Raw genomic sequence first — 19947 nt, forward strand, 5'->3', positions numbered from 1 at the left:
CTCCCACCATTCCTCATTCTGTGCCACAAGGTCCCACTCCTCCCACAAATCCTCATTGTCTGCCAGGCTGCCACACCTCCCTGAATCCCTCATTCTCTGCCACAACCTGCCACAACTCACAATTCTTTATGTCTCCCACTATTCCTCATTCTGTGCCACAGGTTGCCATGTCTCCTGCAATTCCTCATTCTCTGCCACTAGGTGTCACACCTCCCAGAATTTCTCGTCTCCCACAATTCCTCATTCTGTGCCACTAGCTGCCACACCTCCCACTATTCCATACACTCTGACACATGCCACCACACCTTCCACAATTCCTCATTCTCTGCCCCCAGCTGTCACACCTCCCACAATTCCTGTTTACCACCATTCCTCATTCTCTGCATGAAGATATCACACCTCCCCTTTCTCTTACAGCCCCATATCTTCCCTACAAATCCCTACTTCTCCCAGAGTTTCATACCCTCCCATAATTCCGTCTCTCCCACAATTCTCTGTTGCGTAATTCTCCATTCTCTCCCAGAATTCCTCAGTCTGTCCCATCCCTTTTCTTTCCCAGTGTTCCATTTTCTCCCACAATTCTGGATTCTTCATCGTCTCTAACTAATCTGTTTTCTTCTATGATTCTGTTTATCACATTCCATCTCTCCCCACATTTTCTCTCCTACACGTATTTGTCTTCCACCATAACTCCTTCTCTCTCACAGTTCCTTATTCTCTCCAGAATCCCCATTCTTTCTCACAATTTTGTTTTCCCCATCATCCTTTGCCTCCCCACAACTTTCTCTTCTCTCCCAATTTCTACTCTCCCTTGACTCCCTGCCTCTCATTATTCTGTCCTCCCCACACGCCATTCTGCCTTTTCCCACAATTCTTGTTTCTTAACCCAAATCCTCTGTTCTGTCCCATGCTTCCCTATTATCTTCCACATTCCTCTGTTCTTTCATCCATCTTGCTCTTGGTCTTCTATGGTTCTCTGTGCTGTCACTTGCCCTCCTCGTAACACCAGGTGGCCCCCGGTTGTACTTGCTAGGAGAGTGCGGGAGAGAACACAGCCTGGGCCTCCGACTCGGGGGGGGGGGGGGGCTAGATCAAATTCAACACCTTGAAGGGCAGCCAGGCCCAGGTGGCATATGTTCTCTGTGGCTCATGCTCCGAGTCCCCTGGTTGGGGTTCCCGATTTAAGAGATCCAAGAACAATAGCTGAGGCACAGGAGACAGCCAACATGCCTTCCCACCTGTTAGATCTCCATGGGGCCAGGAATTTCCCAAGAACCTCCCTAGCTTGCAAAGCTCCTTCTAGGGAGTTGTTAGGAAGGGGCTTGGCCCTTGGCGCCGTGAGGTCGCCAGCATCTGCCTCTCCTGCAAGGACACTTGTCGGGCACTCACACTGCACCAGTAGAGGATTAGCCCACACACCCCACCAGCAGCCTCGCCAAGTCAGCTTCTGGGAGACTTGCTCCGCCTGCACATTCTCTCTTTGAGGAGACCCATGAGACCAGAACAGAAAACCCCTGGAAAGGCATGCCTGCCAGAAAGCCCAGGGTGGCAAGCAGCCAGCCAACTCGGCGTGGGTGGGGCTGGCAGTTGCTCAGGCACAAAGGGAATCTCCGTGGAGCCCCAGGGGGAGGGTGAAGGAGGCAGGAACTCTGGGAAAGCCACAGGGTACAGAGCGTGTCCCCAAGTGTGAGGTCATGGGCTGGGCAGGCTCCTCAGCCCAGACCTTGATCCCACCCCCCTCCCCCCTACTGTGACATACCAGCACAGAGTCTTTCTACAACAACTACAGAAATCGCACACAAGTTCCCATGAGCCCAGGACATCTTCATAAACAGGGGGTGACCCTGTGAGAACCAAGCCACCAGCACCCCCAGCAGGAACCTGGTTCCAGAACTGGAAGTGTTTTCTCGAAGCTGTCCCAGCTGGGGCCTGGGCTCCAGGCAGAGCAGGGTCACTGCTCAGCAAAGGGTCTGCGCCTGCCACCCTGCTCGGCGACCCAAACGCTCTTCAGGGTCTGGCTGCAGGGTCCGTGGCCACAAGGTCTGTCCTTCCCCAACTTCTAAATTCCTTTACCCTCTCTTCGTGGGTGCATCACACCTGGTCTGAGTTACTTGGACCTCCGTTCTCCCAGACTCATCTTAATCCTGCCCTGGGAGAAAACTTGGAGCGCCTCTCCCCTACACAGGCCACTGAGGGGGGGGGGCAGTGGTGGTGGGACACTGCAGCCCCAGACTTGCTTTTTCTTGGTAACATCGTCACCTCCTCCTGCAACTCAGGCTGCCCCAGGCATTTCCAAGCACAATTCATCACCCCCTCTGGCCCATACAATGCTGGCATTCTCGTTCCTTCCCTAAGTGTCCTCCAAAACTCTGCCTGCATCTCTTTCTAAGTTGTGCTTGTTCTTGCCATTCTTTAAACATTAGACTCAATTCATGCTCCGAGGTACCTGTGCTGCATCCAGCTGGTGTCAAGTCAGTGACCCCACTGCACTTTTCCAGTCAACATCTGTTGATCGGGCCTATTGGTGGAGGGAGTTTGGTATTTGGAGATTTTCATGAGGGACGGTCACTGGCCCCATGTGCTTCGTTGAAAAGGCCACCACCTTTCTCTGCGTCTTCCAGCTCTGTTTCCGACACACTTGCTGGGCGGCTGCACAGCAAGTTCTTCATCCACCACTAGGGGGCAGAGGAGGGCAGGCTTGGATCAGTGATTTAGCCCCGGTCCACGTTGTGCTGAGCAGTGATACAGACTAAGGAATCCCTGGAACTGACTTGGACTCATAACCTGGCATATGGCAGACATGCCTGAATATCAGCTGAATAAAAGAACAATTCTGACCTCTGTCCCAAAGGATTCCCACAGGTTCTGAAGGACGGTGTGTCACTGGGATGGTTAAACAGACCTTGCACAATTACTCTTCCCGCAGGAGTGGTGTTTGCTTTCATTCTACTGGTTGTTACCGACTTCCCCCTTCCCAAACCGTGTGGCATCATCCACGAAAGGGCAATTCTTAGTTATACTAAGAGATGCCCTTTGGACTCCGGCGCTTCCCCGGGTGAACGGGGGCGGTTTCCATGTGATCCGCAGCACTCACGTGGTGTGGCTGAGACCCAGCGGGGTGGTTCGGAGGAGGGGAGGTGGAAGAATGCAGGATCGTTCAGTCACCCTAGATGGCTCTGTAGGATTTGTTTTATCCTTTGGTGAAATGAAAGTATCACGTAATACGAACTATATGTGAAAGTATCATGTAACTTAAGAAAATACACGTTTGTGATGCTTGTGAAAGACCTGCCAGGACGTGGAAACCATCCCACGGCGGGTCTCTCCTTCCCTTTCCAGGTTCCGACGCCAGCACAGCTGAAATCCATGTTACAAGTGCGTCCCGCAGCGGAAACGAGGTTGGACCTATTGCAAAGCCCCGGGGAGACCTGTGAGAGGACGCGACGGGGCCCACACCTCGCATTCCTCAGGCTCCACGCTCCTCGCGCCTCAGAGCCGTGTTCTCGCCTTGCGGTCACCGCGGCCCCGGGGTGTAGTCCCCCCAGATCTCACTCTCGTCGTCCCGTTAGGGCGGATTCCCGCGGATCCCCTGTGTGAGGAGAGGTGACCCGTGAGTGCGCGCTGGGGGTGGGAGGAGGAAGAGTCCTGGACCAGGCTCTCCGCAGCTCCTGTCGTCTCCGTGGACGCGGGTTTTTCTGGTCCGCCTGTAACGTGAACGCCAGATCCAAGTCCTTGGGAAAGTGAATAAAGTAGTTGTGCCTGAGCGCCCAGCCTGACGTGGCTTCTGTCTGAACAACGCCTCTAGCGAGTGGTGCTGAGGACGAGGGGGAAGACGCCAAAGGGCCCCGCGGCGGAGGGCCCCGCGGGGCGGCTGCGCGGCACGTCCTGCACCCGCCACCAGGGGGCAGAGGAGGGCGGGCTGGGGTCCGCGATTTGGCCCTCGGGCCCCCCGTGGCGCTGAGCAGTGGTGCGGTCAGAGGAATCCTTCGAACCTGACTTATGCTCAGACCACTGCCCACGTCTCCATCTTCCCATCAGATGAAATATATATATATATATAGCCCATATATAATTATATATAGAGTTGCCCTTCGGTATCTGTGGGAGTTTTGTACCAGGATCCCAACGGATACCAAAATACGCAGACACCCTCTGCATCTGAATGGTCCGCATCCGCGGGGGGAGGGTGGGGGGGGGCGGCGCAGTGCAGAGGGCCGACTGTACATAAAACTTATACATTATAAATATATACGTGTGCATATACATATTTGGGGGCAAAAATACTGTATGTAACATGCACTGGAGAACAGCCACCTACGTAAGTGTAGAAAAGCAAGACACCGTTTCCTCCTCAAGACGCTGCAGTCAGCTCTGCCGCCCGACGCCCCTCTTCGTATCAAGATGAGGACTCCGTTTCGCTCTAGGAAAGCTGTCCAGGATGCTTCTGGACTTGTGCTTTCGGAGTCATACGGCAGCAGATAGACTCAGGGCATCTCATGACTGTGACCGGGGTGCCCAGGTCTGCGCAGCTCACATGGACCTGAGCTTCCTCACGGCCACCATGACCCAAAGTGTCCAGGAGTTATGAAGGAGTTAGCTCTCCCGGGTGGCATCTGCCTTCATCTCTGTACGGATTTTGTGCCTGTCCCCAGCCTCAGAGTCCCCCTCCTCTGAGGACTCCCACTACTGACCGGGGCACAGCCCCACCCCCACTCTAGCGCAAAGATGCGGGCCGCTCGCTTTCCCAAGCTCCCTTGCAACTAAAGCAGGGAACAGCCCTCACAGAGCCAGTCAGACACGTGTCCCGGGTCTAAGTTGGATGCTAGCGCCCAAGGGAACGGGCCGTGCAGGAGGAGCACTTCTGCACAGGGGTTGGCAGCGCGCACATCCCCTTTGGAGGGCAGCCTGGGTGTGCTTTCCGGGGCCAGCCCAGTGTCCAGTACTGACCTGCGGGCAGCTCCCAGTGCTGTGTTTGTGCCCGGGGGCATCTGCATGGATGCCATCCTGCACCCTGATTTTGGCTGCTCCTGTCTGCACAGCCTCCAAGCCTGGTTCTCCGGAGATTCCCCAGAGCTGCCCAGTACCCTCCTCACTCATTCTTTCTGGCTTACATCAGCCAGAGGCAGATTTGGAAGCTTGCAAGTTAGAACCCATGCTGATCTGACTGTCTCCTTAAAGCGACTCCTCGTAGTGGACGGGGTATCAGCACAACTGACAGGGCGGTTTTGACTGGGGCGGACGGACCCATGGCTATGCACCAGGACACAGAAGCGAGCGTCAGAGACAGAGGTGGTATCAGGTCACTCCTGGGCATAGCAGACACACGGATAAACGGGATGACAGCAGACAACGCTTGGTTTGAAGCAATTGCCCTCTAAGGCTGGTGCTGCAGGGGATGTTTTCTTGTTTTGCAGATGCTAGAGGGTATTAATCCCCAAGATGCTAAGGGGAGTGATCTGGTGGAGGGAAAGCGATGGTGGCGGGAGGGACGGAAGTGCTCGGAAAGGTGAGGGGTGTGGGACACACAGCCAGGAGTCTGGGTGGCTGGATGTGACATGTAGCTGGGAGTGTAGAAAAGAGGAGACTGGTCCTACCAGGTGGCTTCTGTTTCGATTTTAATTTACCACCTAGCTTACTTATCATGCCTTAAAAAGCGTTTCAGCGCGTCTACCCAGTTCCCCTGTTCCAAAGATACCCTCCTCCTCCTCGTTTGCAACTGGGGCATTTCTGGTGGAGTTTCTCTCAGTAACTTCTGTGTGAGTAACTGTAGTCCTAATAGGAGCCCCTATTCTCCAGAGTACCAGCTTCACGTTTTAGGGGGAGGTAATACTGCAACAGTCCCGGCCTCCGGCACCCCCGCAGAGCCCTGCCCTCCCAGCCCCCGAGGCTTCCTGTGCTGTCCTCCAGGTGGAGCTGTGTCTTACCTTCAAAGTGGATGGAGACTCTGGAGAAAAAGGAGCCAGACTGGAAAAACAAAACAAAACAACAACAACCCAGTTCTGAGTCTCGTGTAAGGAGACATACCCGTTTCCCTCCCCCTCCCACCCCTTCCATGCGCCTGGCAGTGATTCCCGGGCGTCCCCCAGAAGTGACCAGCACCCACAGGTGCGCAGAAACCTTCCCATGAAATAAAACACCACCTCAGAGAGCCTCTAGGAGCAGCAACCTGATGCGGGCAGTTACAAGAAGAAAGTTCTCTGCTCGCGAGTGGAAACTCAGATCCCCCCAGTAAGTGGGAGCCTCAAGGGACCAAACTGCCTTTGACTCCCTGCAGCAAAGGGTTCCATGTACGTGAAGACGAAACTTACGTAAACCTTGGACGGTCTGTGTGGTCTCAAGCCGGTTTTCTTCGCAGGACAGAGAAGGCCCTTCGAAGCTATTGACGTGCCACAGCATTGTGGCTGACGCCACCAAAGCCCACGTCCCGGGCACGTTTCTCCTGGGGACTCTGTCACGAGCTTCGCTGCTGGTCAGGTTCTCCGCAGCGCCTTCCCTTGGCTTTGGTGGCAGGGTTCAGGGCGCTCAGGGCTTCAGCGCAAACCCACCACGGGGGAACACACCCGGTCAGCTGTGCAGGGCTTCAGGAAAAGCCCAAGCAGGCAGGGCTGGACCCCAGACAACACTGGGCGGGAAGGATGCAGGGCGGCCCGGCCCGCACGGGGTCGGGAAGATGGCGCCTGACCGCGTGGTGCGCGACTTGGTGCGCAGCCTCCGTGTGCCTCCGGGCCCGCCAGCCGGTTAACCGGGCCACACCCACCAGTTGACTTAAGGGGCGAATGCAAACACCTGGCAGAGCCCACGGCTCCAGGAGCCTGTCCGCGCCCTGCACAGGAAGAACGGCCGGTCCCCCGCGCCCTGACTCTATAGGTTCTTCTACTTGCTCGGAGCTCAGCAGTGAACTAAACTCCCGGTAAACCAACCTGCCCGACAAAATTCACTTGCTTTCACCTTCTAAAAGAGCCAGCCTGAAAGAAGGAAACGTACTGAAAAAACACTCCCTTTGTGAGGTAACCGGGGGCGGCTGGTCCTCCTGCATCACGACCTTCTGTCCCTGTTGACTGCTGGGACCGTGCAGGCCGCCCTCCGGGATTCCCCCCCTCAGGAAACGCAGGGTCCCCCTTCCCTGAGTGCTGTCAGCACAGGGCCCAGAGTTGCTGACCACATGAGAAAAGCACACCACCAAGTTCTCTAATATCAAAATAGAGCAATTTATTCAAGACACTGAGTATGATCTGTTGATTCTCTCTTGGAACAAATGAGCTACGACACACAAGGTGATTCTTCTCCAGAGCGTGAGGCGGAAGGGGTGGAGCGAGAACGAAACGGGGTCGGTGTGGATGGAGCAGAATCTGGAACACGCGGAGGGAAGGCCGTCTGGCTGTACGTCTGACACAGACAATAAACACTGCAGAAGCCAGAATTCACAACCTCAGTAAGCGGCGGGAGGAACAACTCTGCATTTGACCAGAAACACGATTTGGAAAAAAAAAGTGGAACAGAAGGTTAAAAAAGGGGGAAATAACAAGGAACAAAGCAGAAAAGCAGACCCTAACGTTTGACAGTGCACTTCACTTGGCGCCAAGATCTGTTTTTAGAAAGACAATGACTGTCAAGCCCTGGGTGCCGCGGGTGGCCTGGCGTGCCCGGTGGGGTAGCCCCCTTTTCCCCGGTGTGTGCGGGACGAGTTCTTGGTCACTTCAAACCCAACCAGACATTCCGGGAAGGACTGTTACGTCTGCCGTCAGCATCTCGGTTCCGTTCGGTCACCGAGACTTAAGCATTTACTTCCAATTTTTCAGAGCTGTAAACGACGTCCCGTGGTAACACGGCCCAAGGGGCAGCCCTGATGACAGAGGTGACTCCATCGACTGCTTGTGGGGTGCACGCTGGCGCCGAGTCGGACGTGGCTGTTGTCGTGCTGAGACGGGGCTGGATTCGAGGGGCGCTGGCTGCATTCGCATCTTGGTCCCCCTTGTGGCCCTCAGGAGGTTCCTTTGTGACGGCCTGTTGGGGAAGCCAGACAGGCGAACGATCTGCCTTCATCAGCGTCAGGCTCACCGTGGTGTGCGGGACTGAGCCCCTGTCCTTGGCCTCAAAGCCCTCAGCTCCAAGCCAGCAATTCCCAAGTGTTCAGATGCATCCAGAGTCGAATGCCAACACTTCGAGACCCTGGCTACCGCCCTTCCCTGAGGACTGATTGGGGAACCCCTGCCTGTGTGTCCCACCACTACCCCCCAACAGCAGGCTCTGGCTTGTCAAACACAAACCGTGTCCTGACCCTGGACAACGGATGCTCTGTAGACATGACATTCTTATGTGGGGAGGGGTCCAGATGGTGTGCGTCCAGAGCTCCCCAAACTGCACCCCAAGCCTAATAATTTCTTGGGGCAAGAAATTAGCCATGTATCCAGGGGTGTCTGCTATCTTCAAAGGTGGGAATGGAGGAGACTCCGTAAAACTCTGACCTTCTTAGCTAAGCGTGTAGGTAACAGAGGCCCGAATAAAACACCCAACTCTCAACAGAGCGCTTTCGGGCCTTCCACAGATGGGGCCTGAATAATTCGCAGATCCAGGGAGGTGCGTTACTGATCCGACGCTGATGGACGCGCTCTGGCTTCTGGAGCTGTTCCTGGCCGGCTCCTATTTCTGCAGGGGCCCTGGTCGCGCCCTGACGGCTTGTTTTTGGCTCCAGGGATGGAGTCCACCCTCTGAATGACATCCTGGCTCCTTGTTGGAACAGACACGTGGCTGCAGCCCACCAGCCCCCGGGCCCAGCACGCCTCCCCATGCCTGGCTCCGCCCACGGACACGGACCAGCCCAGAGGCCCCAGGTTCCGCGCTCCCCACCCCTCTCCTGTAAGCCGGGGTCAGCGTCGGGTTAACAACGATACCAGGTCACCCGATGCAACGAAGGAAACTCCGCGAGGAACACAAAGCCATATTTAATTTTTTAAAAAAACAGTAAAAAGATTCATTATTTAAAAAAAAGAAAGTCTTCCTTCTAGTCTCTTGAGAGAGAAAGAAATGAAGACGACGGCAGAAGTGATCAGTGATGTCCTACCTACGTGATCCCCCCTCAGGGCCGAACACCCTCCCCGCTGGTTGCGGTCGTCAGATCCAGTGGGATCCTGGAGCCGGGCCGGCGGCGAGGCCGGGGCTGGCGGGCTGCTCTTGGCGGGCTGACCCCGGGGGCCGCGGCTGGAGTGACCTTCCTCACAGCCAGGAAGCTGGGCGCACATTCCGACGGCTTCTTTGGCGCCCACGGTGGGTTCTGGGACTCCCTCTCAGGTCCGGCCCCTTCTCCATTCCTGTCCTGCCGGCCACCGCCGTCAACACTCCCCGAAGGACGCCCAGGTCTGCTTCCAGCTGGGGGGGCCGGGACTGTCTGCCCACCCGGCGTCCTCACCGCCCTGCCGGAAGCTGACAGTGAAGGGAAGGCTACCTCACACCCTGCCTGTGTCTTCCTAAGATTCCTTTTAAAATACGAATCACACAAAGCTCTCTATGTCTGATGGCCAGTTTCGGATTTTAAAATTGCTTTAACATAAAAATATTTTTTTTTCCAAAAATACTCGGGGCTTTCTCTTATAAGTCACTTTTTTTTTTCTCCTGTAAAAAGTCCCCCTGCCCTGCCTTCTTCCATAAAGCACTTAGGATGTGCCTGAAAGTGCCTTTGAGACCTAAGCTGGGAAGAAACTCAGAAAGGGGCGGGGAGAGCTGGGGGGGGAAGAAAATCAGAAAGGGGCGGGGAGAGGGGAGGGGTTAGAAACTCAGAAAGGGGCGGGGAGAGCTGTGGGGGAAGAAACTCAGAAAGGGGCGGGGAGAGCTGGGGGGGAAGAAACTCAGAAAGGGGCGGGGAGAGCTGGGGGGGAAGAAATTCAGAAAGGGGCGGGGAGAGGGGAGGGGTTAGAAACTCAGAAAGGGGCGGGGAGAGCTGGGGGGGAAGAAACTCAGAAAGGGGCGGGGAGAGCTGGGGGGGGAAGAAACTCAGAAAGGGGCGGGGAGAGGGGAGGGGTTAGAAACTCAGAAAGGGGCGGGGAGAGCTGGGGGGGAAGAAAATCAGAAAGGGGCGGGGAGAGCTGGGGGGGGAAGAAACTCAGAAAGGGGTGGGGAGAGGGGAGGGGAAGAAACTCAGAAAGGGGTGGGGAGAGGGGAGGGGAGGGAGAGGGAACACCGTCTGCCAGAGACTCCGTCATCACGTCCGAGTCTGGTCCATAAGGCTGTGTCCACCAAGTGCGTGCTGCCCACCAAGACCAGGAAGGAAGGAAGGAAGGAAGGAAGGAAGGAAGGAAGGAAGGAAGGAAGGAAGGAAGGAAGGAAGAAGGACGGACAGAGGGGAGGGGGCCAGTGACAACAGGAAAGACGCCACAAACCCAAAACGGTTTCCACCTCAGACAGAAGGGCCCCGGACGACAGGATTCCAGCAGATAGAAAAAGCACGGGACAAAGATTGTAGAAAATACAAAGTGTTGGGGTTACAAAGTCGCCCAAGTCATTGGTACAAACTGGTCTTTGAACATCCTTGTGAGAGTAACTGTAGTGTCCAAACTGTTAGGAAAAAACGAAACAACCCACCACGTGGAGTGGTTTTTCTCCCCCCTTTTGGTTTCTCACAGCGTCTTTCCTTCTGTTTCTTTTTGGCACAGCTTTTTTCCTTCTTCGTTTCCTCTCAGCCCTCAGAGCCTGCTCTGGACGGGGTCCCACCCACGCGCCGTCTAGCTGCTGGCTTCCCGCTTCCCACGTTCCAGGTGGGAGCCATTCTTCCCCCTCTGATGGGACTGTGGGTATGCTTTTTGTTTTAAACTTCTTGATGAAGATTACAAAAAAATAGAGACTCCTGTGGCCAGGGATGAGCTGATTGCAAAGTACACTCTAACGTCAAGTTCGCACAGTTTCGGAGCTGACAGAGTTGTGTCTGGAGAGTGCTCCAACCCCACACGTTCACTGCTGGTCCACTAGGGTTCTTTTCCTATAGTATTTTGTGTTTACTTTCGTAGATCTAAAACACACACCTGGAAGGAAAGAGGAGGTGCCGGTTATCTTGAGAGACAACCCAGGAGGCCTTCAGAGAAGAGGACGGCCCACGGCCCACCACCCACTTTTTGTAAATAGACTTCCACTGGCACAGAGTCATGAGGGTTCAGAGAAACTCTAAACGACAGGCTAATAACATCTGAGCATCCGACCAGTCAACCCCTGCAAACAGCCTAGAGGGAAGTAGCCAGGTCCAGGGCAGCACCGGGAAGGAGTTCGGGGGGGGGGGGGGAGGGCGCAGCCCTTGGTGGGGGTCACAGACCAGACACCCACGTAGGGGCTCAGGCCTGAGCACCACTAGGGGGCCAGGCGGGCACTTGGCCAGCCACCCCCTGCCCTCTGCCCCACAGCTTGGGTCAATTTCAAGTGCAGGTGGGAACCAAAAAGCTAGACATCCCAGAAGCTGAAACTGGGCCCCATGGAGTGGAAGGTGGGAGCTGTAACACCAGAGGCCCAGGCTGGAGTCAAGACGGGAGCAGGCTTCTGAGTCTTGGCCCCTGTGTATCTGGGCCCTGTCATCTCTGCTGTGGGGGCGTCCTAGGCACAGGGGAGGTTCAGCAGCATCCTGGCCTCCACCCAGCAGACACCAGGAGCAACCCCACGAAGCAGGGACAGCCACAGTGCCCCCCGGCGGGGAAAAGTCACCGCGGGAAAGCCACCATCTCACTGAGAAAATCACTGAGAGTGAGGAAGAGACAGCTGCTCTCTGATGCGGTGCCAACCGGGCAGGATCCAGCCAGAAGTCTCCTTCACCCGACACACATCCAGTGAGAGCCAGCTGTGTCCTTGGAGACTCACCCCACCCCTGGGAAGCCCAGCCAGTACCAGGAGCCTGGAGCTTCCAGCCCCTCCTCCCTCACGCCCTCCACGCCGTGGCAAACCACAGGTGCTGCTTACAGAGCCGTCGGACGCGCTGGCGCCCACTTTGTCCCCTCGGGCGTTCCAGCACACCTCGAAGATGCCGCCAGTGCCTCGGTAGCTGTGGACGAGACTCCCACTCTGCAAAGCAAAGCTGCGGTCACTCACGGTGCCAGGGGCACCAAGGACGTGGACGTGGTCCCCCCGTGCATTACCGCAAACATCCTCAAACTCAGAGAAGCTAAGAGTATTTTCAGGAAACGCTCGGTGGCTGTAGAAATGCGTCTCACAGACTCGCTACACGGGCAGCGTAGGTGACCTACGGCTGCCCATGGAATCGGCCTCGACGTTTTGGCTGGCGTCACGCTGCCTCCCACAGGTCACCGCAGCCACGGCCGGATGGTGGCAGGGAGACCGAGGCAGCTGGAGACGAGCAATCTGCCTGTTACGCACTTTTGCACATTTAGAAAAGCCGTCGTGTCACTGAGGATTAAAGGGAGCCTCAACATGCCTCAAGGGTTTTGTGATTCGTAGGAAGAGGGGTTAAGGGACCTGATGAGCTGCCGACAGCAGGCAGGGCTGGACCGATGATGTCATTTTACAAGTGCACCCACCGCTGTTTCAGCAAGGGTTCAGACCAGAGGCTGCCACACGTCATTCCTGCGATGGGTGTTTTCCGGGGCCTATCCAGGGCCGTGAGGCTCTGCTCGGCGCCAGCCGGGTCCTACCTGAGGGCCACTATCGCCTCTGGCTGGCCGACAAGACAAGACTCATGGGAGGCAGCTCCCGGGAAGCCTGAGGTCCCCGTGGACCTCCCCCGGCCCCACGCGTTTGTGCGGCTCAGGTACCACCTCCCCCGGCCACCAGTGGGTGCGGACTGAGAGTCAGCCAGGCGAAAGGGAATCGGGAAGCTGGGTGCGGGTGAGAGAGAGGCGGGGGGGCTGTTCAGTCCACCCCAAGGTCACACGGAGTGTACCACTGCTGCTGGCCACGACCCCACATGACCATCGCTGCCCCACCTGCAGGAGAAGCGCGAGCTCAGCGCCCAGAGGAGCACTTTATGCTCCTCCAGGCCCGCTCATTCCCACTGTTCATGCTCCCAGTTCCCTCACCCTGAGGTGCGGCCAGAGACACCCACAGGGGCTGCGTGTCCTCAGACACCATCTCTTTCTCCTGTGATAGGACGACCCCACAGTGACACTCCCGTTGCTACCCAAACCTAGACTGTTTCCCTGGGACAGGCTGAAATGGCTTGACCACCGCCCACAAATGGTCCTCACATTCCTCGACGTGCTCCAAGGGGCAGCTCCAGGAGTCGTGTGGAGCAGAGGAGGTCAGGGGCCTGTGCACCCCCTACGGCGGGACCCTCACCCCAACCTGAGTGCCCACAGGGCAGCATCTCCGCTGAGATGACTGTGTTACAATTTTCCGAGCTCAGTGCTCACGTCCAAGAGGAGGTGGCAGGGGGAAGGTTTCCTGCCAAGGACTCAGAAAAAGTACCCGAACTGGGTGGGTGTGCCTGGAGGGGAGCCTCCCCCACCAAGGGGCACAGGGCAGAAGGCACTTGGCCTGGGGTCCCCCTGCAGAGGACCGTCTGAGGCAACGCGCTCCTCAGCACCGACGCCCCAGGCGCGGCTCCGAGCCCGGGTCACCGAACACACGACTCTCCAGGCGGTCCTTTGGGGAAGGGCTGGGCCACGGGGGTCGGGGATTACCTGAGTGTTCCAGATGTGCACACACTTGTCAAAGGAGCCGCTGGCCAGGTATTTCCCGTCGGGGCTAAAAGCTACACTATAGACTGGTTCCTGGTGTTTGGTGAGCGTGTGGATGCAAACGCCCCGCTCCACGTCCCACAGCCGAACCGTGGAGTCAAACGAAGCACTGGGGAGACGGGAGCGGAAAGTCAGCAGGACACGCGCGGGTCCCCCGCCATCTCTCTCGATGCCTCACAGACACCGTGGGTGGGCGTTCCTCCCAGCCTTCCCGTTTCGGGAGACAGTAAGTACACCCCGACTCTTCTAAAATGTGACGCGGCTATGCTGAAAACCAAGCCGCAGTCACAAAACAAAGCTTTTCTTTTTGTGGTGCCATTAATTAGGGAAACAAATTGATCCTCACGCTCACTGGTTTCTGCATTTTTCTGAGATACGAATGGGAAACACTTCTGCATTCACTACATTTTGTAAAATGCTCCCACAACTTAAAACACCACCTCTATCGCTGCCAACTAAAATAATGCTTGGGAAAATAGCAAACTGAGTGAATGAGCATTTTAATCCCCTGGGAATTAAAGTTCAATTGCATCCAAATAAACAATCACTCTCCTGGGAGTTGCAAATTTTAGTTATTTCCAAACGTAAGAGCACAGTACACACCACAAAGCTGCTTTCTCTGGCACTGCGGTTCAAAAACACCTTCCAAGTCATCAAAAAAACCACAAATGCCTACAGTGTGTCCCATGTCCTAGACATTTAGGTGGATTTTAGGACAACTACATGAAATAAAGAGTACCGGTCTTTGTGTTTCTCTGGATCAGCGTCTCAGCTGATGCAGGAATTCCCTTCGGTGTTTTCTAAGAGAGGGCCTTGCGTCGGACGCTCTCAGCCAAGAGTCCTTGCTGCCCGGCGAGGCCGCCCCCTCCCCCACAGGGGCCGCGCGGCCGAGCCGGAGCTATGTGCGAGGACCCTGCCACCTGCCACCCCCTCCCCGGTCCCGTTCTCTGCACCCACACAGAGCAACCGCACCGCTATTTCCTGGCAGGGAAACATTCTCCCAAGTCGCGCCTTTCCCAGGCTCAACAAGCACCCCCATTTCATTGGACCCTGCTCTCCAGACCCCTGGGTATCCTGGTATTCAGTCTCAGAATCTCTTTGGCTTGTTTTTCTAAGTGTTCTTATTAAAATACGGTACTGAGAGTGCAACTGTGTATCCTGAACGGGGCCCGATGAGCACTGGGACCCGCAGTTCTGGGGACCGCAGCCTGAGTGATGTGGTCTTGGGGAGGCCACTGTGGTCACTTAAAACCACTCTTCCCAATCCCAGCCTCTGACTGACCAGCTGCCCCACACCTTCCAGTGCTGGTGTCTCGGGGGCTCACTACATACACGGGTAGGTCAGACCTGGCTGGGGCTGGGGGGCCCCACCACTGCTCAAAATTCTGGCCACCTGCAGGCAGCTCCGAGTCGAACCCAATGAACCAAGCCCAAGGTCCAGGCTGAACTGCTTCCTCTCTCTGTTGTAATAAACACTTTCACCGAAGCAAAGTGCTGGGACCCGGATGACATGGCTGATTCCTCCTGCCTGCCTCGTGGTTAACACTGTCCTTACCTCGAGTCAGGCATCAAGGGACAACTCACAGCTCGTGGGCCCTTCCAAGAGTGCGGTACCTCTCCACTGGGTTTGGAAGGGTGTAAACACATTTGCAAGACACCTGGGCAAAGTTTTCCGTTCTCTTTGGCTGTGAGTGACTTGCTGGCTCAGCCGTGGTGAGCAAGGCTGCTTTCAGGGAGCGAGGCTGGGCTGAGGGCCGTCTTCCTCTTACCTCGCTAGCATGATGCTGGAGTTTGGGTTGCTGGTGGCTGGCCCGGTGGGGCTCCACTTTATGGTGTAGATCTCTTTGCTGTGAGCTTGAAGGTCGTGGACACACGTATCCTGCTTCATACTCCAGATCTAGAGAAGGCGTCGCGAACAGTGTGAGCAAAGGCTGTTTCTCCAGCCGGCGGTGGTTCCACATCACTCCCTCCGTGAGCCCTCACTAGTGTCTGGCCCTTGGGAAGCTCACGGCACCGTGAGGTGTGCAGCTGGCTAACTGGCAGGCGCTGCCCGGGAGAGGGGCCGCTGAACACTAGGGGTGCCCGTGAGGAAGGCCACGGGAGGGAAAAGACCCAGCAGGACCCGCCACGGGTAGGCTGGAGTTCCCTGCATGACAGCAACATCGAGTTTGCAACGGGGAAAGTGACAGAGGCGGGGAGAATGCTCACACGGAACCGCCAGCTGCAGAACCAGGGAACGTAAGACCAGCACTGAGTACAGGGGGCAGTCCAGGATCAGACGGCTTTACCTTTAATGTCATGTCATCAGAGCAGGACGCTAGCAACATTCCAGAAGGATCCCATTTGATGGCATTGACTTCATTCTGAAAGAGAGCACAGGGTTTTAAAAAGAAATAAGGGCCCTGGAGCAGTAACACAGCCTTCCAGCAGGGGGCAGGCGCACACTGTCCTCTCTGCAGAAAGCCGACCTGCATTTGCCCTGGACACCAAGGAACACGGGCAGACTTGTGCGTACTCGCCTCTTCCTCAGTCCGTGTTCCTCACCTCCACAAAACGCACAGCCATGTGCCCACCCGACCAGCCACCCGTGTCCCCAGTTCTCGAAGGAAAAGAATCACAACTAGGAAGGAAGCCAACTGAATTGACATGGTAAGGGCAGCACAGAAAACCAGGAAGACCACAATCACTGTAATACTGACTTGGAAAGTCATTTTCCTACACACTTTTAATACCACAGCTCCCCCGTCCGTCTAAGCTTCTCTTTTGGTCCTGAGGGGAGGGGAGGAAGCGCACAGAGACAAGGTGTCCAATGGCCAGAGCGGTAACCCAGGCCCAAGGCGACGTGACCTAAACCCACAAACGCAGACCAGCAGAGGTGTACGTACAAGGGAAGTCAGATTGAGAGGTTGTTAGGGATTCACAGGGAGGAGGAACCATCCTGCGGGGCCGGAATCCTGAGCAAACAGCCAAGGAAACGCAACGTTGCCGCTCAGTGCCCATGGAAAGTTCTAGCAGGCAGGTGCTGTGTGCAGTGGGGCGGAAAGGAAGGACGCTGCAGGAGCCTTCCAGTTCTGGGCGTCAGGGGATCCCGAGGCTGGATCCTGGAGGCTGGACGCCAAAGGTCCCCAGAGGTGAGGGAGAGGGGACACAGGCAGTTAGGAAGAAGCTCCCTGCAGTAGAGTGAGGTGGGGAGGGCGTGCCTGGTAAGGCGAGCAGGGACAGGCGGCGGGGGCGCAGCGGGGGCTCAGCCCCTATTCCCAGCAGGGGACTGTGGAGCCCCCTCCAGTCCCTGCGTGCCTGCTGCCCTGGCCTAACAATGAACTCATTTCAGGCTCGTAATTCATTTCCCAGTTAGCCTCACACCCCTCAGTGCTCTGGCGTGGAGGATAAACCGCACGGTCACGCTGCTCACTGAGGACACCGTGGTCTGAAGGCTGCGAGACGGGAGGGACAGGGCTGCGTCTGTGTTCCACGTGGTACCAGTGGGGGTGGCCCGGGAAAAAGGGAGGGATTGAAGCTTAAAGCACAAGGAGCAGGCCCAGGGTGAGCCAGGGGACGATGAGTGGGGCTGACTGCAGTGTGTGCGCACAGGAGAGTGGAGGCAGGACAGGCCCCATGCGAAGCCGGAGTCTGGTGAGAGGTGTGACCCAGGGGCAGGTTCACGCAGGACAACGACTGCTCGGGTGGCTCTGACCGTAACCGATGAGAGCAGAACCTGAGGATGGGTCCCCGCGGGCCTGGGAATGGGGGCCGGTCCCCACTGACTGTCCCCGGGCAGAACCTGAGGATGGGTCCCCGAGGGCCTGGGAATGGGGGCCGGTCCCCGCTGACTGTCCCCAGGCAGAACCTGAGGGTGGGTCCCTGCGGGCCTGGGAATGGGGGCCGGTCCCCGCTGACTGTCCCTGGGCAGAACCTGAGGGTGGGTCCCCACAGGCCTGGGAATGGGGGCCGGTCCCCGCTGACTGTCCCTGGGCAGAACCTGAGGGTGGGTCCCCACAGGCCTGGGAATGGGGGCCGGTCCCCGCTGACTGTCCCCGGGCAGAACCTGAGGGTGGGTCCCCGAAGGCCTAGGAAGGGGGCCGGTCTCCGCTGACTGTCCCTGGGCAGAACCTGAGGGTGGGTCCCCGAGGGCCTGGGAATGGGGGCTGGTCCCCATTGACTGTCCCTGGGCTAATCACCTTCAGTTCTCCAAGGGGAAAAGGACTCCTTCCTGAGAGTGGACTCTCCTCTCCCTCCCTCCCTCCCTCTGCCCTCCAAGCCACAATTCCCAGAAAGCATCCAGGAACAGCTCATAGGGCCTCGGGAGGAAGGAGGCTCTCTTCATTTAGCGCCTGTCTTGTGCAGAATGATGGCTTCAGTCAGACTTGGCTGAAGAGCCCAGTGGTGTGACTGCAATCAAGTCCCAGTGGGGCAGCTGAAGAGTCACAAGACCTCCTCTTAAGAGCTTGGGGAGAGTCTTGGATTAGAGGAGAAATAAGTTTAGCTCAGAAAAGTAAAGAGGAGGATCAGGTGGTGGCCATAGTGAGGTGTTAAGAGCACAACGGGCCCCTGTGCTCTGAAAGAGCCTTCTTATGGAAGCAGGGACCTGCAGGGACAGAAGCTGCAGAAAAGTGGGTACTAAGGAAAAAGGCAAGTGCCAAGGACAACGTGACTGATGTCAGTGAAGTCAGGGGCAAGGGATGCTGTGAGAGTCAAAGGTAGGGGAGCATAGCAGGTGTGAGGTGCTCAAAGCCAGCACGTCTTCCAGGCGGGCCGAGTAGTGGCGTGGACACTAGAGAGATCTGCTGGGGAAAGGCTGTGAAGAGCCTCATGTGTTATGCTCAAGAATTTGATGATCTATCCAAAGAGAACAAACACTAATTTGAAAAGACACATGCACCCCAACGCTTACAGCAGCACTATTTACAAGAGCCAAGATATGGAAGCAACCTAAGTGCCCACTGACAGATGACTGGCTAAAGAAGATGTGGTATGTTTATACAATGGAATACTACTTAGCCATAAAAAAGAATGAAACAATGCCATTTGCAGCAGCATGGATAGACCTAAAGATGATCATACTAAGTGAAGTCAGACATAGACAAATATCACACAATATCACTTATATGTGGAATCTAACAAAGAGAACAGACTAGTGAATGTAACAAAATAGAAGCAGACTCACAGATACAGAGAAGAGACTAGTGGTGACCAGTGGGGAGAGAGACGGGGGGAGGGGCAAGAAAAGGGGAGGGGATTAAGAGGTACAAACTACCATGTATAAAGCAAACAAGCTATGAGGATACATTGTACAGCACCAGGAATATAGCCAGTATTTAATGATAACTATAAATGAAGTATAACCTTGAAAAGGTATGAATCACTATGTTGTACATCTAAAATTTATAACACTGTACATCAAGTATACCTCAATAAAAAGTTAATTAAAAAAAAGAATTCAGCGAGAAGTCAGCTGGCGTCTGAGCTTCTTGGATTGAATGTTGGTATTTTCCACCAAATTTAGGAAAGTTTGGCTATCACTATTTCAAATTTTTGTTTCATTCTTTTTTCTTCTCTCTCCACTGCACATATACGGTAGAGTGCTTCATATTGTCCTACAGGTCATTAAGCTTCCAACCGTTTGTTCAATCTTGTATCAGTTCTTCAGATACATTATACCTCTTAGTTCTGAGATTTCCATTTGACTGTTTAAGAACATAATTTTCCTTTCTCTGCTGCCATTCTGCATCTGTCCACTCATTATGAGCAGGCTCTCCTTTATATCCTCAAACAATTTTATAATAGCTCCTTTAAAGTCTTTCCTGCAAAACCCAACATCTACCTCATCTCAGGTCATTTTTCCCCCTACCGCCTGTCCAGTTGGATAACTGGGTTAAGCCAACCACCTGAGAGCTGCAACAGCCTACAGAGCAAAGGGCTGCAGAACTGGTCTGCGGTCACAGTATCTTCTAATCCTAGGCACAGAGTACCCGGCTCCCACCTCCCAGCACATTCTCATGAACGTGAGCCCCAAAATCCGAACTTGCACTTACTGTGTGTCCTTGGAAGGTTTTGACTGGGCGGTCACAGCCGAGTCTGCAGACGTGAATACACATGTCTGTGCTACAGGAGGCAAAGGTAGTGTTGTTCTGCCAGTCGACATCAAGAGCAGGGGCTGTGAAGCAGAAAAGGGAGCGGGGGTGGGGGGGGGCGACATCTGCATTTACCAGTGGTGCACAGAGGCCAGCTGACTGAGAAGAAGTTAACAGCACAGTCAAGACACTCATCTACTGATGTTATAAAC

The 19947-nt window shown here is 55.6% G+C and overlaps 2 protein-coding genes across 12 annotated transcripts in view; one reads left to right on the forward strand and one right to left on the reverse strand.

Annotated features, from left to right (window-relative positions):
• The window catches only part of LOC135320397 (G-protein coupled receptor 143-like), a 26672-nt gene extending 22908 nt beyond the window's left edge, over positions 1 to 3764 (forward strand). The window contains exon 9 of the mRNA XM_064483499.1: positions 3340 to 3764. Within this exon, the coding sequence (XP_064339569.1) occupies positions 3340 to 3434 (95 nt within the window). The 3' untranslated portion in view covers positions 3435 to 3764. The remainder of the gene's footprint in view (positions 1 to 3339) is intronic.
• A 3420-nt stretch (positions 3765 to 7184) lies between these two features.
• LOC135320441 (F-box-like/WD repeat-containing protein TBL1X) overlaps positions 7185 to 19947 on the reverse strand; it is a 201534-nt gene continuing 188771 nt past the window's right edge. For all 11 annotated transcript variants that reach the window (XM_064483563.1, XM_064483561.1, XM_064483560.1 and 8 more), the window contains 6 exons: positions 19697 to 19818; positions 15953 to 16027; positions 15434 to 15561; positions 13608 to 13773; positions 11932 to 12033; positions 7185 to 11012 (listed from right to left, as the gene is read on the reverse strand). In XM_064483563.1, the coding sequence (XP_064339633.1) occupies positions 10986 to 11012; positions 11932 to 12033; positions 13608 to 13773; positions 15434 to 15561; positions 15953 to 16027; positions 19697 to 19818 (620 nt within the window). In that variant the 3' untranslated portion in view covers positions 7185 to 10985. The remainder of the gene's footprint in view (positions 11013 to 11931; positions 12034 to 13607; positions 13774 to 15433; positions 15562 to 15952; positions 16028 to 19696; positions 19819 to 19947) is intronic.

This window comes from Camelus dromedarius, chromosome Y, assembly GCF_036321535.1.
Source record: "Camelus dromedarius isolate mCamDro1 chromosome Y, mCamDro1.pat, whole genome shotgun sequence".
Lineage (NCBI taxonomy): Eukaryota > Metazoa > Chordata > Mammalia > Artiodactyla > Camelidae > Camelus > Camelus dromedarius.